We start from the raw sequence: 20,765 nt of genomic DNA, 5'->3' as shown, positions 1-20,765 counted from the left end.
GTCTGAGACCAAAAGGCTCCTGTACAGCTTCTACCCCAAGCCATAAGACTGCTGAACAGTTCAACAGTTCTTATTTTTTTGGCACTGACTCTCTTGCACTGGCTCTATGCTCACAACACTGACACTCCAACACACACACACATACACTCACTACAGACGCTCACACACACATACACTCACTACAGACGCTCACACACACATACACTCACTACAGATGCTCACACACACCTGCATATTGATGCCACACACACACACACACACACAAAGACACTCTTTCACATTTTTCACATAACATACGCTGTTGCTACTCTGTTTATTATATATTCTGATTGCCTAGTTACTTTTAACCCTTACCTACATGAACCTACTGTATTACCTCAATTACCTCAACTACCTCGTACCCCTGCACATTGACTTGGTACTGGTACTCCTAGTATATATCTTCCGTCAAGATAGAACTGCCAAAGGGGGAGGAGTTGCAGTCTACTGCAGAGATAGCCTGCAAAGTAATGTCATACTTACCAGGTCCATACCCAAACAGTTCGAACTACTAATTTTGAAAATTACTCTCTCCAGATATAAGTCTCTCACTGTTGCCGCCTGCTACCGACCCCCCTCAGCTCCCAGCTGTGCCCTGGACACCATTTGTGAATTGATCGCCCCCATCTAGCTTCAGAGTTTGTTCTTTTAGGTGACCTAAACTTGGATATGCTTAACACCCCGGCAGTCCTACAATCTAAGCTAGATGCCCTCAATCTCACACAAATCATCAAGGAACCCACCAGGTACAACCCTAACTCTGTAAACAAGGGCACCCTCATAGACGTCATCCTGACCAACTGGCCCTCCAAATACACCTCCGCTGTCTTCAACCAGGATCTCAGGGATCACTGCCTCATTGCCTGTATCCTCTACGGAGCCGCGGTCAAACGACCACCCCTCATCACTGTCAAACGCTCCCTAAAACACTTCTGTGAGCAGGTCTTTCTAATCGACCTGGCCCGGGTATCCTGGAAGGACATTGACCTCATCCCGTCAGTTGAGGATGCCTGGTCATTCTTTAAAAGTAACTTCCTCACCATTTTAGATAAGCATGCTCCGTTCAAAAAATGCAGAACTAAGAACAGATACAGCCCTTGTTTCACTCCAGAGCTGACTGCCCTCGACCAGCACAAAAACATCCTGTGGCGGACTGCAATAGCATCAAATAGTCCCCGCGATATGCAACTGTTCAGGGAAGCCAGGAACCATTACACGCAGTCAGTCAGGAAAGCTAAGGCCAGCTTCTTCAGGCAGAAGTTTGCATCCTGTAGCTCCAACTCCAAAAAGTTCTGGGATACTGTGAAGTCCATGGAGAACAAGAGCACCTCCTCCCAGCTGCCCACTGCACTGAGGCTAGGTAACACGGTCACCACCGATAAATCCATGATTATCGAAAACTTCAACAAGCATTTCTCAACGGCTGGCCATGCCTTCCGCCTGGCTACTCCAACCTCTGCCAACAGCTCCCCCCCCCCCCCCACAGCTCCTCGCCCAAGCCCTTCCAGGTTCTCCTTTACCCAAATCCAGATAGCAGATGTTCTGAAAGAGCTGCAAAACCTGGACCCGTACAAATCAGCTGGGCTTGACAATCTGGACCCTCTATTTCTGGACCCTCTATTTCCGCCGCCATTGTCGCAACCCCTATTACCAGCCTGTTCAACCTCTCTTTCATATCGTCTGAGATCCCCAAGGATTGGAAAGCTGCCGCAGTCATCCCCCTCTTCAAAGGGGGAGACACCCTGGACCCAAACTGTTACAGACCTATATCCATCCTGCCCTGCCTATCTAAGGTCTTCGAAAGCCAAGTCAACAAACAGGTCACTGACAATCTCAAATCCCCCCGTACCTTCTCCGCTGTGCAATCTGGTTTCCGAGCCGGTCACAGGTGCACCTCAGCCACACTCAAGGTACTAAACGATATCATAACCGCCATCGACAAAAGACAGTACTGTGCAGCCGTCTTCATCGACCTTGCCAAGGCTTTCGACTTTGTCAATCACCATATTCTTATCGGCAGACTCAGTAGCCTCGGTTTTTCGGATGACTGCCTTGCCTGGTTCACCAATTACTTTGCAGACAGAGTTCAGTGTGTCAAATCGGAGGGCATGCTGTCCGGTCCCCTGGCAGTCTCTATGGGGGTGCCACAGGGTTCAATTCTCGGGCCGACTCTTTTCTCTGTATATATCAATGATGTTGCTCTTGCTGCGGGCGATTCCCTGATCCACCTCTACGCAGACGACACCATTCTATATACTTCCGGCCCGTCCTTGGACACTGTGCTATCTAACCTCCAAACGAGCTTCAATACCATACAACACTCCTTCCGTGGCCTCCAACTGCTCTTAAGCGCTAGTAAAACCAAATGCATGCTTTTCAACCAATCGCTGCCTGCACCCGCATGCCCGATGAGCATCACCACCCTGGATGGTTCCGACCTTGAATATGTGGACATCTATAAGTACCTAGGTGTCTGACTAGACTGTAAACTCTCCTTCCAGACTCATATCAAACATCTCCAATCGAAAATCAAATCAAGAGTCGGCTTTCTATTCCGCAACAAAACGTCCTTCACTCACGCTGCCAAACTTACCCTAGTAAAACTGACTATCCTACCGATCCTCGACTTCGGCGATGTCATCTACAAAATTGCTTCCAACACTCTACTCAGCAAACTGGATGCAGTTTATAACAGTGCCATCCGTTTTGTCACTAAAGCACCTTATACCACCCACCACTGCGACTTGTATGCTCTAGTCGGCTGGCCCTCGCTACATATTCGTCGCCAGACCCACTGGCTCCAGGTCATCTACAAGTCCATGCTAGGTAAAGCTCCCCCTTATCTCAGTTCACTGGTCACGATGGCAACACCCATCCGTAGCACGCGCTCCAGCAGGTGTATCTCACTGATCATCCCTAAAGCCAACACCTCATTTGGCCGCCTTTCGTTCCAGTACTCTGCTGCCTGTGACTGGAACAAATTGCAAAAATCCCTGAAGTTGGAGACTTTTATCTCCCTCACCAACTTCAAACATGTGCTATCTGAGCAGCTAAACGATCGCTGCAGCTGTACATAGTCTATTGGTAAATAGCCCACCCTTTTTCACCTACCTCATCCCCATACTGTTTTTATTTATTTACTTTTCTGCTCTTTTGCACACCAGTATCTCTACCTATACATGACCATCTGATCATTTATCACTCCAGTGTTAATCTGCAAAATTGTAATTATTCGCCTACCTCCTCATGCCTTTTGCACACACTGTATATAGACTCCCCTTTTTTTCTACTGTGTTATTGACTTGTTAATTGTTTACTCCATGTGTAACTCTGTGTTGTCTGTTCACACTGCTATGCTTTATCTTGGCCAGGTCGCAGTTGCAAATGAGAACTTGTTCTCAACTAGCCTACCTGGTTAAATAAAGGTGAAATAAAATAAAATAAATAAAAATATAGCCTTGTTATTGTTATTTTATTGTTTTACCATTTACCTTTTTCTTTAGCAAATATTTTTCTTACTTTTTAACTCTGCATTGTTGGGAATGGGCTAGTAAGTAGCATTTCCCGGTTCAGCGCTAACCCTAGCCTCAACCACAACCCTAACCCTTACTTCATGTCCACATCCCGGTTAAAACCTAACCCTAGCCTCAACCACAACCCTAACCCTAACTTCTTGTCCACATCCTGGTTCAAACCTATCCCTAGCCTCAACCACAACCCTAACCCTTACTTCATGTCCACATCCTGGTTCAAACCTAACCCTAGCCTCAACCCTAACCCTACCTTCATGTCCACACCCTGGTTCAAACCTAACCCTAGCCTCAACCACAACCCTAACCCTAACTTCATGTCCACATCCTGGTTCAAACCTAACCCTAGCCTCAACGCTAACCCTAACCCTACCTTCATGTCCACATCCTGGTTCAAACCTAACCCTAGCCTCAACCACAACCCTAACCCTAACTTCATGTCCACATCCTGGTTCAGACCTAACCCTAGCCTCAACCCTAACCCTAACCCTACCTTCATGTCCACATCCTGGTTCAAACCTAACCCTAGCCTCAACCACAACCCTAGCCCTAACTTCATGTCCACATCCCGGTTCAAACCTAACCCTTGCTCCAACCTTAACCCCAGCTCTAACTCTAACCCTAGCTCTAAAACTAACCCTAGCTCTAACCTTAACCCTCGCTCTAGCCCTAACCCCAACCCTACCCTTAACCCTAGCTCTAACCCTAACCCTAGCTCAAACCATAACCCTAGCTCTAACCTTAACCCTAGCTCTAACCTAACCCTAGCATGAAACATAACCCTAGCTCTAAGCCTAACCCTAGCTCTAGCCCTAACCCTAGCTCTAACTCTAGCTCTAACCTTAACCCTTGCTCTAACCCTAGCTCTAACCATAACCCTAGCTCTAACCCTAACCCTAGCGTGAAACATAACCCTAGCTCTAAGCCTAACCCTAGCTCTAGCCCTAACCCTAGCTCTAACCCTAGCTCTAACCTTAACCCTTGCTCTAACCCTAGCTCTAACCATAAACCTAGCTCTAACCCTAACCCTAGCGTGAAACATAACCCTAGCTCTAACCCTAGCTCTAGCTCTAACCTTAACCCTAGCTCTAAACGTAACCCTAACCCTAACCTTAACCCGAGCTCTAACCCTAACCCGAGCTCTAACCCTAACCCGAGCTCTAACCCTAACCCGAGCTCTAACCCTAACCCGAGCTCTAACCCTAACCCGAGCTCTAACCCTAACCCGAGCTCTAACCTTAACCCGAGCTCTAAACATAACCCTAGCTCTATCCTTAACCCTAGCTCTAAACGTAACCCTAACCCTAACCTTAACCCTAGCTCTAAACATAACCCTAGCTCTAAACATAACCCTAGCTCTAACCCTAGCTCTAAACATAACCCTAGCTCTAAACATAACCCTAGCTCTAACCCTAACCCTAGCGTGAAACATAACCCTAGCTCTAAACATAACCCTAGCTCTAACCCCAACCCTAGCTCTAACCCTAACCCTAGCTCTAACCTTAACCCAAGCTCTAACCCTAGCGTGAAACATAACCCCAGCTCAAGGAAATAACCCTAGCCTCAACCACAACCCTAATCCTATCTTCATGTCCACATTCCGGTTCAAACCTAACCCTAGCTCCAACCTTAACCCTAGCTCTAAACCTAACCCTAGCGTGAAACCTAACCCTAGCTCTAACCTTAACCCTAGCTCGAGCCCTAACTTTAACCATAACCCTAGCTCTGACCTTAACCCTAGCTCTAACCCTAACCCTAGTGTGAAACATAACCCTAGCTCTAACCTTAACCCTAGCTCTAACCATAGCTCTAAACATAACCCTAGCTCTAGATCTAGCTCTAAACATAACCATAGCTCTAACCCTAGTGTGAAACATAACCCTAGCTCTAACCCTAACCCTAGCTCTAGCCCTAGCTCTAACCCTAACCCTATCTCTAACCCTAGTTCTAACCCTAACCCTAGTTCTAACCTTAACCCTAGCTCCAACCTTAACCCTGGCTATAAACATAACCCTAGCTCTAACCCTAACCCTAGCTCTAACCATAACCCTATCGTGAAACCTAACCCTAGCTCTAACCTTAGCCATAATCCTAGTAACTTGTTGCATATCACTAGACATGCATTTTATAGTTTGTTGATAGTTTGATCATCCATAGATCATCTATAATAGGGGACTATTCAAATAAATTCATCTGGACTCTTCCAGGGGTTTATTTGATGACGGCACAACAAGATTTTATACAGGCTGTATTGTCGAGGCCTTGTCCTTCCTCCATGTTAGAGTGATCATCTACAGAGACCTCGAACCTGAAAACATCCTACTGGACCACAGAGGATATGCTAAACTGGTACACGCACACACACCTTTTCCTGCGGTTAACATCTCCGACCCAACATACAGTTTCTGAATAAACCAGCAGTGTGGTTTTTCTTAATTTGCAGACACACAGAAACAGGAAATGCTCCCAATGTAGTGTGTGTGCGTGCATGCGTGCGTGTGCGTGTTTGCGTATGTGTGTGTATCAGGTCGACTTTGGCTTTGCTAAGAAGGTGGGTCTTGGTCAAAAGACGTGGACATTCTGTGGCACTCCAGAGTACCTGGCCCCAGAAATCATTCTGAACAAGGGACATGATGTTTCGGTTGACTGCTGGTCCCTGGGGATACTCATCTACGAACTGCTCAGCGGCAGGTACACCCACCTGTGTGTGTCAGAGATGAGATCGTATTAGTCTTTTTATTAGTCTAAATGTTAAGCTGATGTTTCTCTGGCATCCTCCCGCCCCTCTCTCTCTCCCTCTCTTTCTCCAGTCCTCCGTTCTCTGGTTCTGATCCTATGAAGACCTATAACATCATCCTGAGAGGAATTGACATGGTGGAGTTCCCCAAGAAGATCTCCAAGAGTGCTGCCAACCTCATCAAACGCCTCTGCAGGTTACACACGCATACACACGAGCATAGAGACTTCATCAAATGGTGCTTGCGCAGTGTGTGTGTGTGTGTGTGTGTGTGTGTGTGTGTGTGTGTGTGTGTGTGTGTGTGTGTGTGTGTGTGTGTGTGTGTGTGTGTGTGTGTGTGTGTGTGTGTGTGTGCGTGTGTGTGTTGCACAGGGACAACCCATCTGAGAGGGTGGGGAAACAGAAGAACGGGGTGAAGGACATCCAAAAACACAAGTTCGAATTACCATGGTGATTATGACTACTGTTCCTACCTACCAATAGGACTGCATGGAATAGAAATATATTTTCTGCTATAAAGTTGAATTCTTTAGCTACCATCTAGGCATGATTCTCACTAGAGCAGTTGAAGCAACAGGTATGATTTCGCCTCAGTTCTATGCCTAAGAGTCAGTAATTGACTTTTCAGGCCTTCACTTGAAATGGAATCCTATTGGCCACATCGGGCTCTGGTTAAAGGCAGTGCAGTTTATAGGGAATTGGGTGCCATTTCGGACACAACCCAGGTCGTCTTGATACTACAAGGAGAGGTGTGATTGTTTGGTTCTGGGTGTGACTGCCACCTGTTTGTCTCCAGGTGGTTTGAAGGTTTTAACTGGGAGGGACTCCAACAGGCAACTCTGGCCCCTCCCTTCACTCCTACTGTGACTACACACACACACACACACACACACACACACACACACACACACACACACACACACACACACACACACACACACACACACACACACACACACACACACACACACACACACAGCACTATCTCCTCTCTCCCAGGTGAAGGGTCCACTGGATACTGGAAACTTTGACTGTTTCCCTGATGACAACGAGGACCCGCCCCCAGATGAGGAGTCTGGCTGGGATCTAGAGTTCTGACTTAAAAACACACACTGAGTATACCAAACATTAGGAACATTAGAATGGTGGTGGACCATTCTTGATATACACAGGAAACTGTTGAACATGAAAAACCCAGCAGCATTGCAGTTCTTGACACAAACCGGTGCGCCTGGCACCTACTACCATACCCCGTTCAAAGGCACTTAAATCTTTTGTCTTGCCCATTCACTCTCTGAATGGCACACATACGCAATCCACAGTGGTGTAAAGTACTTAAGTCAAAATAATTGAATGTACTACTTAAGTAGTTTTATGGGGTATTTGTACTTTATTATTTATATTTTTACTTTTACTTCACTACATTACTAAAGCAAATAATGTACTTTTTACTTCATACATTTTCCCTGACACACAAAAGTACTCGTTACATTTTGAATGGTGAGCAGAACAGCAAAATTGTCTAATTCACACGTATCAAGATAACATTCCCGGTCATCCCTACTGCATCTGATCCTCTGGACTCACTAAACACATGCTTCGTTTGCAAATGATGTCTGAGTGTTGGAGTGTGCCCCTTGCTATACGTGAAAGAAATAGGGACTTCTGGTTTACTTAATTTAAGGAATTAATTTAGATACTTTAATATATTTATGCAATTATATTTACTTTTGAAACTTAAGTATATTTCAAACCAAATACTTTAAGACTTTTACTGAAGTAGTATTTTACTGGGTGACTTTCACTTTTACTTGAGTCATTTTATATTAAGGTTCCTTTACTTTTACTCAAGTATGACAACTGGGTGCTTTTTCCATCACTAACAATCCATGTATTAATTGTCTCAAGGCTTTAAAAATCATTTGAATGTGAACTTGCCTAGGTGTAGGTGCTTTTACCAGGTGTACTAGGTTTACCAAGTGTACCAGGTGGGTTTATCAGATACACAGGCTGTCTCTGCCAGGGTAAGCTGAGGATGATAGAATCTCCAGGTAATTAGACAATCAGCTGTTGCTTTCACATGCTCTTCATGACAGTTTGCTACAAAACAAAGTATATTCTAGATATTTGTTTGTGTTGATATGTTCTGAATGGGTAGGGGAATAGTGTACAGTTTCACAACATTTAGTCATAACATAAAAGCAAAATAAAAACCTGAAACCCTGTATAACATTTCTGAATACCTTAACACAGTGTCATGCAGAAACACCCAGAAGGAGGGAGAGGTGACAGTGTGTGTGAAAGGAAGAATTTGGGAAATAATGAGAGGAAGAGTGTGAGAATGAGTGTGAGAGTGAATGAGGGGAAAGTTAATGAAAGGTAAAACAGGATCCTTTCCGTTCTCAGACGTCACAGCACTGAGGTCCTTATCAGATCATTTAACTCATTATAGGCTGAAGAGGTGTGTGTGTGTGTGTGTGTGTGTGTGTGTGTGTGTGTGTGTGTGTGTGTGTGTGTGTGTGTGTGTGTGTGTGTGTGTGTGTCAGATCCAAAGAAGTTGCCCCGGTAACACAGGTCATCTTGGAAACTCTGCCACCTCACAAATTACCTCTTTCCCCCTGATAACACACATACAGTGCCTTCAAAAATTAAATATATTATTCTTTGCACACAATGCCCCATAATGACCAGGTGAAAACATGTTTTTCAAAGAAATTGCTAATTTATTGCAAATGAAATACAGAAATATCTCATTTACATAAGTCAATACTTTGTAGAAGCACTTTTGGCAGCGGTTACAGCTGTGAGTACTTCTGGGTAAGTCTCTAAGAGCTTTAAACACCTGGATTGTGCAACATTTGCCCATTATTCTTTAAAAAATTATTCAAGCTCTGTCAAATTGCTTGATCAATACTAGACAACCATTTCAGGTCTTGCCATAGATTTTCAAGTAAATTTTAGACTAAACTGTAACTCGGCCTCTCAGGAACATTTACTGTCTCCTTCGTAAGTACTCAAGTGTAGATGTGCTTACAGTAGCTCCATTCCATGTATGTTTTATCCTGAAAAACTCCCCAGTCCTTAACAATTACAAGCATACCCATAACATGATGCAGCCACCACTATGCTTAAAAATATGCTACTCAGTAATGTGTTGTATTGGATTTAAACATAACACTTTGTATTCAGGTCAAAAAGTGAATTTCTTTGCCACATTTCTTGCAGTATTACTTTAGTGCCTTGTTGCAAAAAGGATGCATGTTTTGGAATATTTTTATTCTGTACAGGCTTCCTTGCTTTCACTCTGTCAATTAGGTTAGTATTGTGGAGTAACTACAATGTTGTTGATCCATCCTCAGATTTCTCCTATCACAGTTACAGTTTAAACTAACTGTTTTAAAGTCACCATTGGCCTCATGGTGAAATCCCTGAGTGGTTTCCTTCCTCTCCGACAACTGAGTTAGGAAGGAAGCCTGTATCTTTGCAGTGACTGGTTGTATTGCTACACAATCCAAAGTGTAACTAATAAGTACACCACGCTGAAAGGGTTATTCAATGTCTGCTTTTTTCTTCTTTTACTCATCTACCAATAGGTGACCTTCTTTGCGAGGCATTGGAAAACCTCCCTGGTCTTTGTGGTTGAAATTCATTACTTGACTGATAATTGAGATGAAGTAGTCATTCAAAAATCATGTTGAATGCTATTATTGCACAAAAAGTGAGTCCATGCAACTTATTATGAGCTCAGATAAACTGATGGGTAACAAGAGAGAGAGAGAGAGAGAGAGATGAGTGCAGCTGAACCATTCTACATGCTGCCAGTTAGTAGTGTAAACATTATATTGTGCTGCTGATGCTGTTCACAATGATTGATCTGATTTTCAAATCAAATTGTATTGGTCACATATACACATGGTTAGCATATGTGAGTGTAGCGAAATGCTTGTGCTTCTAGTTCCGACAGTGCAGTAATATCTAACAAGTACTCTAGCAATTCCACAACAACTATCTTATACACACAAATGTAAACGGATGTAATATAATAATAATATGTACAAATAAATATATGGATGAGCAATGGCCGAGCAGCGTAGGCAAGATGTAATAGATGGTATAAAGTACAGTATATACATATGAGATGAGTAATGTAAGACATGTAAACATTATTAAAGTGGCATTATTTAAAGTGACTAGTGATCCAATGATTTGAGTCTGTATGTAGGCAGCAGCCTCTCTGTGTTACTGATGGCTGTTTAACAGTCTGATTGCCTTGAGATAGAAGCTGTTTTTCAGTCTCTCGGCCCCGGTGATCAAATCAAATTTTATTTGTCACATTAACATTCTTAGCAGATGTTAATGCGAGTGTAGCGAAATGCTTGCGCTACTAGTTCCGACCATGCAGTAATGTCTAACAAGTAATCGAATGTAACAATTTCACAACAACTACATTATACACACAAGTGTAAAGGAATGAAAAAGTATATTTAAATATATAAATGAGCGATGGCCGAACGGCATAGGCAAGATTCAGTAGATGGTGTAAAGTACAGTATACATATGAGATGAGTAATGTTGGGTATGTAAACATTATTAAAAGTGGCATTGTTTAAAGTGGCTAGAGATACATTTATGTCTTCAATTTTTTCATTATTAAAGTGGCTAGAGATGAGTCAGTATGTTGGCAGCAGCCACTAAATGTTACTGATGGCTGTTTAACAGTCTGATGGCATTGAGATAGAAGCTGTTTTTCAATCTCTCGGTCCCTGTACTGACCTTGCCTTCTGGATGATAGCGGGGTGAAGAGGCAGTGGCTTGGGTGGTTGTTGTCCTTGATCTTTTTGGTGTTCCTGTGACATCGGGTGGTGTAGGTGTCCTGGAGGGCAGGTAGATTGCCCCCGGTGATGCGTTGTGCAGACCTCACTACCCTCTGGAGAGCCTTACGGTTGTGGGTAGAGCAGTTGCCATACAAGGCGGTGATACAGCCCAACAGGATGCTCTCGATTGTTCATCTGTAAACGTTTTTTTGGTGAAATTCTTCAGCCTCCTGAGGTTGAAGAGGCGCTGTTGTGCCTTTTTCACCCCACTGTCTATGTGGGTGAACCATTTCAGTTTGTCTGTGATGTGTACGCCAAGGAACTTAAAACTTTCCACCTTCTCCACTACTGTCCCATCGATGTGGATACAGGGGTGCTCCTTCTGCTGTTTCCTGAAGTCCACAATCATCTCCTTTGTTTTGTTGACATTGAGTGTGAGGTTATTTTCCTGACACCACATTTCCAGGGCCTTCACCTCCTCCCTGTAGGCCGTCTCGTTGTTGTTGGTAATCAAGCCTACCACTGTAGTGTTGTCTGCAACCTTGATGAATGAGTTGGAGGCGTGCATGGCCACGCAGTCATGGATGAACAGGGAGTACAGGAGAGGGCTGAGAACACACCTTTGTGGGGCCCCAGTGTTGAGGATCAGCGAGGTGGAGATGTTGTTACCTACCCTCACCACCTGAGGGCGGCCCGTCAGGAAGTCCAGGACCCAGTTGCACAGGGTGGGGTCGAGACCCAGGGTCTCGAGCTTATTGACACGTTTTGAGGGTACTATGGTGTTAAATGCTGAGCTGTCGTCGATGAACAGCATTCTTACATAGGTATTCCTCTTGTCCAGATGGGTTAGGGCAGTGTTCAGTGTGATTGCAATTGCGTTGTCTGTGGACCTATTATGGCGGTAAGCAAATTGGAGTAGGTCTAGGGTGTCAGGTAGGGTGGAGGTGATATGGTCCTTGACTAGTCTCTCAAAGCACTTCATGATGACGGAAGTGAGTGCTACTCATTTAGTAATTTAGCTCAGTTACCTTCACTTTCTTGGGAACAGGAACAATGGTGACCCTCTTGAAGCATGTGGGAACAGCCGACTGAGATAAGGATTGATTGAATATGTCTGTAAACACACCAGCCAGCTGGTCAGCGCTCTGAGGACGAGGCTAGGGATGCCGTCTGGGCCGGCAGCCTTGCGAGGGTTAACACGCTTAAATGTTTTCCTCGCATTGGCTGCAGTGAAGGAGAGTCCGCAGGTTTTGGTGGTGGGCCGTGTTAGTGGCACTGTGTTTTCCTCAAAGCGAGCAAAGAAGTTGTTTAGTTTGTCTGAGAGCAAGACATCGTGGTCCGCGACGGGGCAGGTTTTCCTTTTGTAGTCTGTGATTGACTGTAGACCCTGCCACATACCTCTCATGTCTGCGCCATTGAATTGTGACTCTACTTTGTCTCTATACAGACGCTTAGCTTGTTTGATTGCCTTGCGGAGGGAATAGCTACACTGTTTGTATTCGGTCATGTTTCCGGTCACCTTGCCCTGATTAAAAGCAGTGGTTCGCGCATTCAGTTTTGTGCGAATGCTGCCATCAATCCACCGTTTCTAGTTGGGGATTGTTTTAATAGACGCTGTGGGTACAACATCACCGATGCATTTGCTAATAAACTCGCTCACCGAATCAGTGTATTCATCAATGTTATTGTCCGATGGTATGCGGAACATATCCCAGTCCATGTGATCGAAGCAATCTTGAAGCGTAGAATCCGATTGGTCAGACTAGCGTTGAACAGACCTGAGAACGGGTGCTTCCTGTTTTAGTTTCTGTCTTATAGGCTGGGAGCAACAAAATAGAGTCATGGTCAGATTTTCCGAAAGGAGGGCGGGGGAGGGATTTATATTCGTCGCGCAAATTAGAGTAACAATGATCTAGGGTTTTGCAAGCCCGTGTCACGCATTTAATATGCTGATAAAATTTAGGGAGCCTTGTTTTCAGATTAGCCACGTTAAAAAAATCCCCAGCTACTATAAATGCAGCCTCAGGATATGTGGTTTCCAGTTTACATAGAGTCAAATGAAGTTCATTCAGGGCCGTAAATGTGTCTGTTTGGGGCGGGATATACACGACTGTGATTATGATCGAAGAGAATTCTCTTGGTAGATAATGCGGTCGGCATTTGATTGTAAGGAATTCTAGGTCAGGTGAACAAAGGGACTTGAGTTCCTGTATGTTGTTATGATCACACCACATCTCGTTAATCATAAGGCATACACCCCCCCCCCCTCTTCTTCTTACCAGAGAGATGTTTGTTTCTGTCAGTGCGATGCATGAAGAAGCTAGGTGGCAGTCCGCACCACCCTCTGGAGAGCCTTGCGGTTGATGGCGGTGCAGTTGCCGTACCAGGTGGTGATACAGCCTGACAGGATGCTCTCGATTGTGAAACTGTAAAAGTTTGTGAGGGTTTTAGGTGACAAGCCAAATTTCTTCAGCCTCCTGAGGTTGAAGAGGCACTGTTGCGCCTTCTTCACCACACTGTCTGTGTGGTTGGACCATTTCAGTTTGTCTGTGATGTGTATGCCGAGGAAGCCTACACGATTGAACCTTTCAAATGAAACGTGACTGAAATTGTTAAAAGCAACACATTTTTATTTCCTAGGTCTAATTTAACCAGGATATGGGGATCTATTGTTTAAAAAATAAAGCTAAAAAAGCTGAAGCATTCTAAATTAAACTTGAGCTAATTGTAGGCTAGTCTTTTCACAATACTGAAACGTTCCTGGTTTTGTAGAAAAATATTGTTTCCCCCCCGAACTGACCTGAACATTTGTCTCTCTCAACACAGCAGACTCTTGTAACCTCGCCCTATGCACTTGCAGTGGTGGAAAAAGTACCCAATTGTCATACTTGAGTAAAAGTAAAGATACCTTAATAGAAAATGACTCAACTAAAAGTGAGTCACCCAGTTAAACACTACTTGAGTAAAAGTCTCAAATTATTGGGTTTTACATATACATAAGTATCAAAAGTAAATGTAATTGCAAAAAAAAAATGTTTTTGTTTGTTTTGTATTTAAAGTTAGCCAGGGGCACACTCCACACTCCACAGGACCTGCATGTTGGACCTCCACAAGTCTGGTTCATCCTTGGGAGCAATTTCCAAACGGCTGAAGGTAGCACGTTCATCTGTACAAACAATAGTACGCAAGTATAAACACCATGGGACCACACAGCCATCATTACAGCTCAGGAAGGAGACGCTTTCTGTCTCCCAAATGAATGTACTTTGGTGCGAGAAAGTGCAAGTCAATCCCAAAACAACAGCAAAGGACCTTGTGAAGATGCTGGAGGAAACAGGTACAAAAGTATCCACAGTTAAAGGAGTCCTATATCGACATAACCTGAAAGGCTGCTCAACAAGGAAGAAGCCACTACTCCAAAACCACCATAAAAAAGCCAGACTACAGTTTGCAACTGCACATGGGGAGAAAGATCGTACTTTTTGGAAAAATGTCCTCTGGTCTGATGAAACAAAAATAGAACTGTTTGTCCATAATGACCATCGTTATGTTTGGAGGAAATACGGGAAGCCTTGCAAGCCAAAGAACACCATTCCAACCGTGAAGCACGGGGGTGGCAGCATCATGTTGTGGGGGTGCCTTGCTGCAGGAGGGACTGGTGCACTTCACAAAATAGATGGCATCAGAAGGATGGAAAAGTATGTGGATATATTGAAGCAACATCTCAAGACATCAGTCAGGAAGTTAAAGCTTGGTCGCACATGGGTCTTCCAAATGGACAATGACCCCAAGCATACTTCCAAAGTTGTGGCAAAATGGCTTAAGGACAACAAAGTCAAGGTATTGGAGTGGCCATCACAAAGCCCTGACCTCAATCCTACAGAACATTTGTGGGCAGAACTGAAAAAGTGTGTGCGAGCAAGGAGGCCTAAAAATCCTGACTCAGTTACACCAGCTCTGTCAGGAGGAATGGGCCAAAATTCACCCAATTTATTGTGGGAAGCTTGTGGAAGGCTACCTGAAATGTTTGACCCAAGTTAAAGAATGTAAAGGCAATGCTATCAAATACTAATTGAGTGTATGTAAACTTCTGACCCACTGGGAATGTGATGAAAGAAATAAAAGCTGAAATAATTCATTCTCTCAACTATTATTCTGACATTTCACATTCTTAAAATAAAGTGGTGATCCTAACTGATCTAAAGCAAGGAATTTGGGGATTAAATGTCAGGAATGGTGAAAAACTGAGTTTAAATGTATTTGGCTAAGGTGTGTGTAAACTTCTGACTTCAACTGTAATTTACAAGCAAAGCATTTGTGTTTAGTCAGTCCCGCCAGATCAGAGGCAGAAGATGACCAAGAATGTTCTCTTGTGTGTGGATTGGATCAATTTCCTGTCCTGCTAAGCATTCAAAATTTAGCTTGCACTTCTGGGTGTCAGGGAAAATGTATGGAGTACATTCTTTAGGAATGTAGTGAAGTAAAAGTAAAAGTGTCCAAAATATAAACAGTAAAGTCAAGTACAGATACCCCCCAAAAAATAATTAAATAGTACTTTTAAAGTATTATAACGACCCTGGGTTTATTAACGCGGATAACGACTCTGCTGCTTGAGCATGTTTTTGGGGCACAGTCGATAGCGCATTGGACTTCGGGCTAGGATTCGAGGCCTGCTCCCTCCCTACCTGTTTCAGTATAGTATTTTACTTAAGTAATTCGCAACACAGTGCACTTGGGAATAAAATCATCAAGAGTTTCAGTGTTCACAATGAAAGTTCTATCATGAATAAATAAAGCCCCCGCACGGAAAGTTTAAAAGTTCCAAAGCGCAAGCTCAGTGGAAACATTCTTTGGCGCGCGCCGCTGACCCCCACTGGAGATGCCGGGCGCTGATTGGACAAACCCGTGGGTTATCTAGTGATGTATGTAAAAACGGCTATAAAAACAGCCCGTAACTAACACCGGTCAGTGAACAAACAAGATATCAACAGCCCAACTGTTCGCCACCGACAATTCAAGCCGACCTGTCCAACCTATCCCATCGAAGAACATCACCATCTGACAAGATGCTCGCAAAATTCGGCCTGTGCGCGGTCTTCCTCGTCCTGGGAACTGCCGCCACCTTCGACACCGACCCGGAGGAAGCTTCTCCTCGCCGTGCACGCTTCTCATCCAACAGCCCCTGTGAGTAGCCTACATCTGGTTAGCCAACTGTGAAAAATATTCCAACCGCAGTTCTTATTCGAAAAGTTTGCAGAGACAGAATGCATTAGGTCCATGCACAAGAGTTGGTTATGAAAGTTGCCTTTCTTCTAAAAGTATGTACACTGCCATGGCTAGAGATATAGGCAAATTCCTTAATGTATGTTACTTTATTCCATTACAGCCTCTGTCAAGAGGACTGGACCATTGCTAAAGTTTTCTCTCTCTCTCTCTCTCTCTCTCTCTCTCTCTCTCTCTCTCTCTCTCTAGCGGATGTGGCTAGGTGTTTGAATGGCGCTCTAGCCGTGGGATGTGGTACGTTTGCCTGCCTGGAGAATTCTACCTGTGACACTGATGGCATGCACGATATCTGTCAACTGTTCTTTCACACCGCAGCTACCTTTAACACACAGGTAAGCCTACACACACACACACACACACACACACTTTTTTGACGACCCACTTCAGTGTCTCTAACCCAGTGTGTGTGTGCGTGTGTGCGTGTGTGTGTGTGTGTGTGTGTGCAGGGTAAGACATTTGTAAAGGAGAGTCTGAGGTGTATTGCCAACGGCGTCACGTCTAAAGTCTTTCAGACCATCAGGCGCTGTGGAGTCTTCCAGAGAATGATTTCTGAGGTCAGTCCCTCTGCTTTATTAGAGATTCACACCATGTCAGCCTTCATATCATCCTATCTGTGCCGAAATGAGCTCTACATTTTTGTCATATCCAGAGCAATTGGAGTTAAGCACCTTGCTCAAGGGCACATTGACAGATATTTCACTTAGTTGGCTCTGGGATTCAACCCAGCAACCTTTCAGTTATTGGCCCAACACTCTTAACCACTTGGCCACTTGTCGTCCTTTACTGTGTGTCAACATGAAGTGCTAGTTTCTGAGTTTAAATTAGTGTGTGTGTGTGTGTGTGTGTGTTTAGGTCCAGGAGGAGTGTTACAGTAGACTGGACATCTGTGGTGTGGCTCGCTCTAACCCTGAGGCCATTGGAGAGGTGGTGCAGGTCCCTGCACACTTCCCCAACAGGTGAGCCTTTGTGTGTGTCGCGGTGTATGTGTGTCTAACCTTTTACATTTTTAGTCATTTAGCAGATGCTCTTATCCAGAGTAACTTAAAGTAGTGAGTGCATACATTTTTATATTTGTTCGTACTGTGTGTATGTCATAACACGGTGTGTGTGTGTGTGTGTGTGTTCCAGGTACTACAGCACTCTGCTCCAGTCCTTGCTAGCCTGTGATGAGGAGACAGTGGCTGTGGTCAGGGCAGGGCTTGTTGCTAGGCTGGGGCCAGACATGGAAACTCTCTTCCAGCTGCTGCAGAACAAACACTGCCCCCAGGGTTCTAACCAGGGTCCTAACTCAGCCCCCGCTGGCTGGCGCTGGCCAATGGGGTCGCCTCCTTCCTTCAAGATCCAGCCCAGCATGAGAGGAAGAGACCCCACCCACCTATTCGCTAGGAAACGCTCTGTGGAGGCATTGGAGAGAGAGATGGAGTAGATTGGAGAAGAGGAGGCATACATACACACCACTTATACCTTAAGCATACATTCACGTGTGTACACACACACACACACACACACACACACACACACACACACACACACACACACAGCTACCTTAAACACAAAACACACTCATGATAGCTTTGCTCACACACACACTGACTCACACGCACACTGACACACACACATTTTCACACACATAGCTTTACCCTCAAATGATTAAGGCTAAATTATTAATGGAAGTTTGGGGCTGTTGTAATGTAGTATTTGATTTGGGGAAGCATCTATCTGTAAATGCTGTTGAAGGTATTTCTGTGTGGGTTGATACTTGATGAAGGGGAAATGAAACCTGTTACCTAGAGCTTGAATGTGGAGGATTATATCTGCTCAGAATAGGTTCGACTAAACATGAGAGCTGTTGAAAAGTCTGAACATTTATTATTAACAAGTGAAACATTTCAAATGCCACCTAAGAAAACGAACCATCACTGTAGTTCCATTGGATTTCAACGTGGCACTACGGCCATAACTTCCCCGTTTTGACCAGTTATTAAAGACCGATGGGAATATTATTCTAATAATATTATTGATATTTATTTTCTTACAGAATGTTTATTAATGATGTTGATGTTGTGTTGTAACTCGGTTTGAGTTTCCCCCGGTGGGTGGGGTTTGACATCCTGATATGACGTCACTGGCTGATGTGTTGCTCTATGAGGATGTCACCACCTCAGAGGGACAGTGTGATGTCACCATGCTGGTCGTGGGACTCACCGCGTCCCTCTTGTCTTCATCTGTGTTACTGTAAGATCCTGCAGTGTGTAAAGACATAGGTCCTGTGTGAGAATGTGTGCTCATCTGGTACTATACACCGTGGGGCTTGGGGTCATTCTCTCTGCTATGAATAAATGTTGTGATCTTCATAATTTTGTCTGAGGTGATTTGTGTTGAGACTCACTGGTGATTAAACGATCACAGTTTCAAACATTGATCTTTAATAATTTGGATTGGTGTAGTATGAGGTTAAGGTATTTTCTAAGTTTGCTGTCATTCCCATTTCAATCCAATGGGTGGCAATATAGTCCTGTGGTTGATCCCTACGTTGGCTCATCCCTGGTCAGGGGCATCGCCACATTGGCTGATCCCTGATCAGGGCAATGATACGTTGGCTGATCCCTGGTCAGGGGTTGTGCTATGTTGGCTGATCCCTGATCAGGGGCAGTGCTATGTTGGCTGATCCCTGATCAGGGGCAGTGCTATGTTGGCTGATCCCTGGTCAGGGGCAGAGCTACGTTGGCTGATCCCTGGTCAGGGGCAGAGCTACGTTGGCTCATCCCTGGTCAGGGGCATCGCCACATTGGCTGATCCCTGATCAGGGGCATCGCTACGTTGGCTGATCCCTGGTCAGGGGTTGTGCTATGTTGGCTGATCCCTGGTCAGGGGCAGTGCTATGTTGGCTGATCCCTGTACAGGGGCAGTGCTATGTTGGCTCATCCCTGGTCAGGGGCAGTGCTTCGTTGGCTGATCCCTGGTCAGGGGCAGTGCTACCTTGGTACAGCCCAGTCGTTGGTACAGCAAGACTAGTTGTGGTATGTCTCTCCAGTCCCAGCCAAACTCCCCAGGCCTATGTCTTTACCAGACTTCTGCACATATAGCCAGCAGTCTAAATTACAGGCCTGTAAAACCTGTCTTCTCACCACTTTCTCAGTCAGTTTCTATGCTTTCACATACTCATCTGTTCAAGTACTTAGGGCCGGTTTTCCAAACCAGTCTGTCCAGGAAACCAGTGTACAGCAGTGGTTCAAAATGTCCTGTTTATTGTGATCAAGTGTTGAGATAATACCACTGACAATATAATGATAATGGGTCCTTTATCAATCAGTCTGATCAGTTATGTCATAATAATAATAATATGGCCAATGATTGTGTGTGATCAGGTTGTTGGCCCAAACAGTGTGAAGGGTGGGGGGGTACCAGAGAGAATCATCTATACTGCTAATGAGTCCCTAAGTGTTCAGTAATGACATAGAAAACATGATTTTTCTCTCTCTTCTATCTCTTTTTCTTTCTCTCTCTCCTACTCCCGAATGGTGCAGCGTTCTATGGCACTGCATCTTAGTGCAAGAGGTGTCACTGCAGTCTCTGGTTCAAATCCATGCTGAATCACATCCGGCTGTGATTGGGAGTCCCATAGGGTGGTGCACAATTGGTCCAGTGTCATCTGGGTTTGTTGGGGTAGGCCGTCATTGTAAATAAGAATTTGTTCTTACCCGACTTGCCTAGTTAAATAAAATTGTCTCCTTTCAACATGCCAGGAACACTTGTGGTAAAACATACCTGTCTCAACTGACTCAGAAACAAATGGCTGTAGTAAAAAGTTGTTTCTAAAATGGTGGTTTGGATCACAGCAGATCCATTCCTTCTGGATTGTTATTGTGGTAACAGCAGGGAATTCTGGAAGGCTTTAGATGGGTCACAGTGTAAAACAGTCTAGGAACCACTGGTATGAGGTAGGCTGCTGACCTGAGTACAACTGGAACTCTTTTTTTCTGTGTCTGTCTGTCCCTCTCACACACGCACGCACGCACGTGTGTGTGTGTTTTTATTGCCTTTCCAGTGTGTGTGTGTGTGTGTGTGTGTTATAGTGGTCATCAGCTGGGCAATAGGGCAGATGGCTGGGTTAACAGGAATACGAGGAACCTTGAGAAAACACATTTACACAAGCCTAGATTTACAGTCACTCAGGTAGAGTTCATGGAAGCTTTCAGGGAAAGCAGGTATATCAAATAATCAAGACAGAGAATTGGAGGGATCCTGAGAATTTCTATGATCTGAAACTGTAATAATAAGGACAAGATCTGTATGAAGTGGTTTTGTTATAACACATAGTCATGAGCTGTGGAATAGAATGCAGGACACAACAACCATCTA

At 44.5% G+C, this 20,765-nt stretch overlaps 1 protein-coding gene and 1 pseudogene across 1 annotated transcript; both read left to right on the top strand.

Annotated features, from left to right (window-relative positions):
- LOC135517044 (cGMP-dependent protein kinase 1-like) overlaps positions 1 to 7,404 on the top strand; it is a 36,891-nt pseudogene extending 29,487 nt beyond the window's left edge.
- An 8,639-nt stretch (positions 7,405 to 16,043) lies between these two features.
- On the top strand, positions 16,044 to 17,878 carry LOC135518117 (stanniocalcin). The gene is made up of 5 exons (XM_064943026.1): positions 16,044 to 16,304; positions 16,593 to 16,735; positions 16,850 to 16,957; positions 17,256 to 17,359; positions 17,532 to 17,878. Exons 1-5 carry the CDS (start codon positions 16,187 to 16,189, stop codon positions 17,827 to 17,829), a joined length of 771 nt encoding a protein of 256 aa, XP_064799098.1. The 5' UTR covers positions 16,044 to 16,186; the 3' UTR covers positions 17,830 to 17,878.
- The last annotated feature ends 2,887 nt before the right edge of the window (positions 17,879 to 20,765 follow it).

Source organism: Oncorhynchus masou, chromosome 28 (genome assembly GCF_036934945.1).
Source record: "Oncorhynchus masou masou isolate Uvic2021 chromosome 28, UVic_Omas_1.1, whole genome shotgun sequence".
Classification (NCBI taxonomy): Eukaryota; Metazoa; Chordata; class Actinopteri; order Salmoniformes; family Salmonidae; genus Oncorhynchus; species Oncorhynchus masou.
The sequence above is the reverse complement of the archived record's forward strand: the minus strand, read 5'-3'. Positions and strand labels throughout refer to the sequence as shown.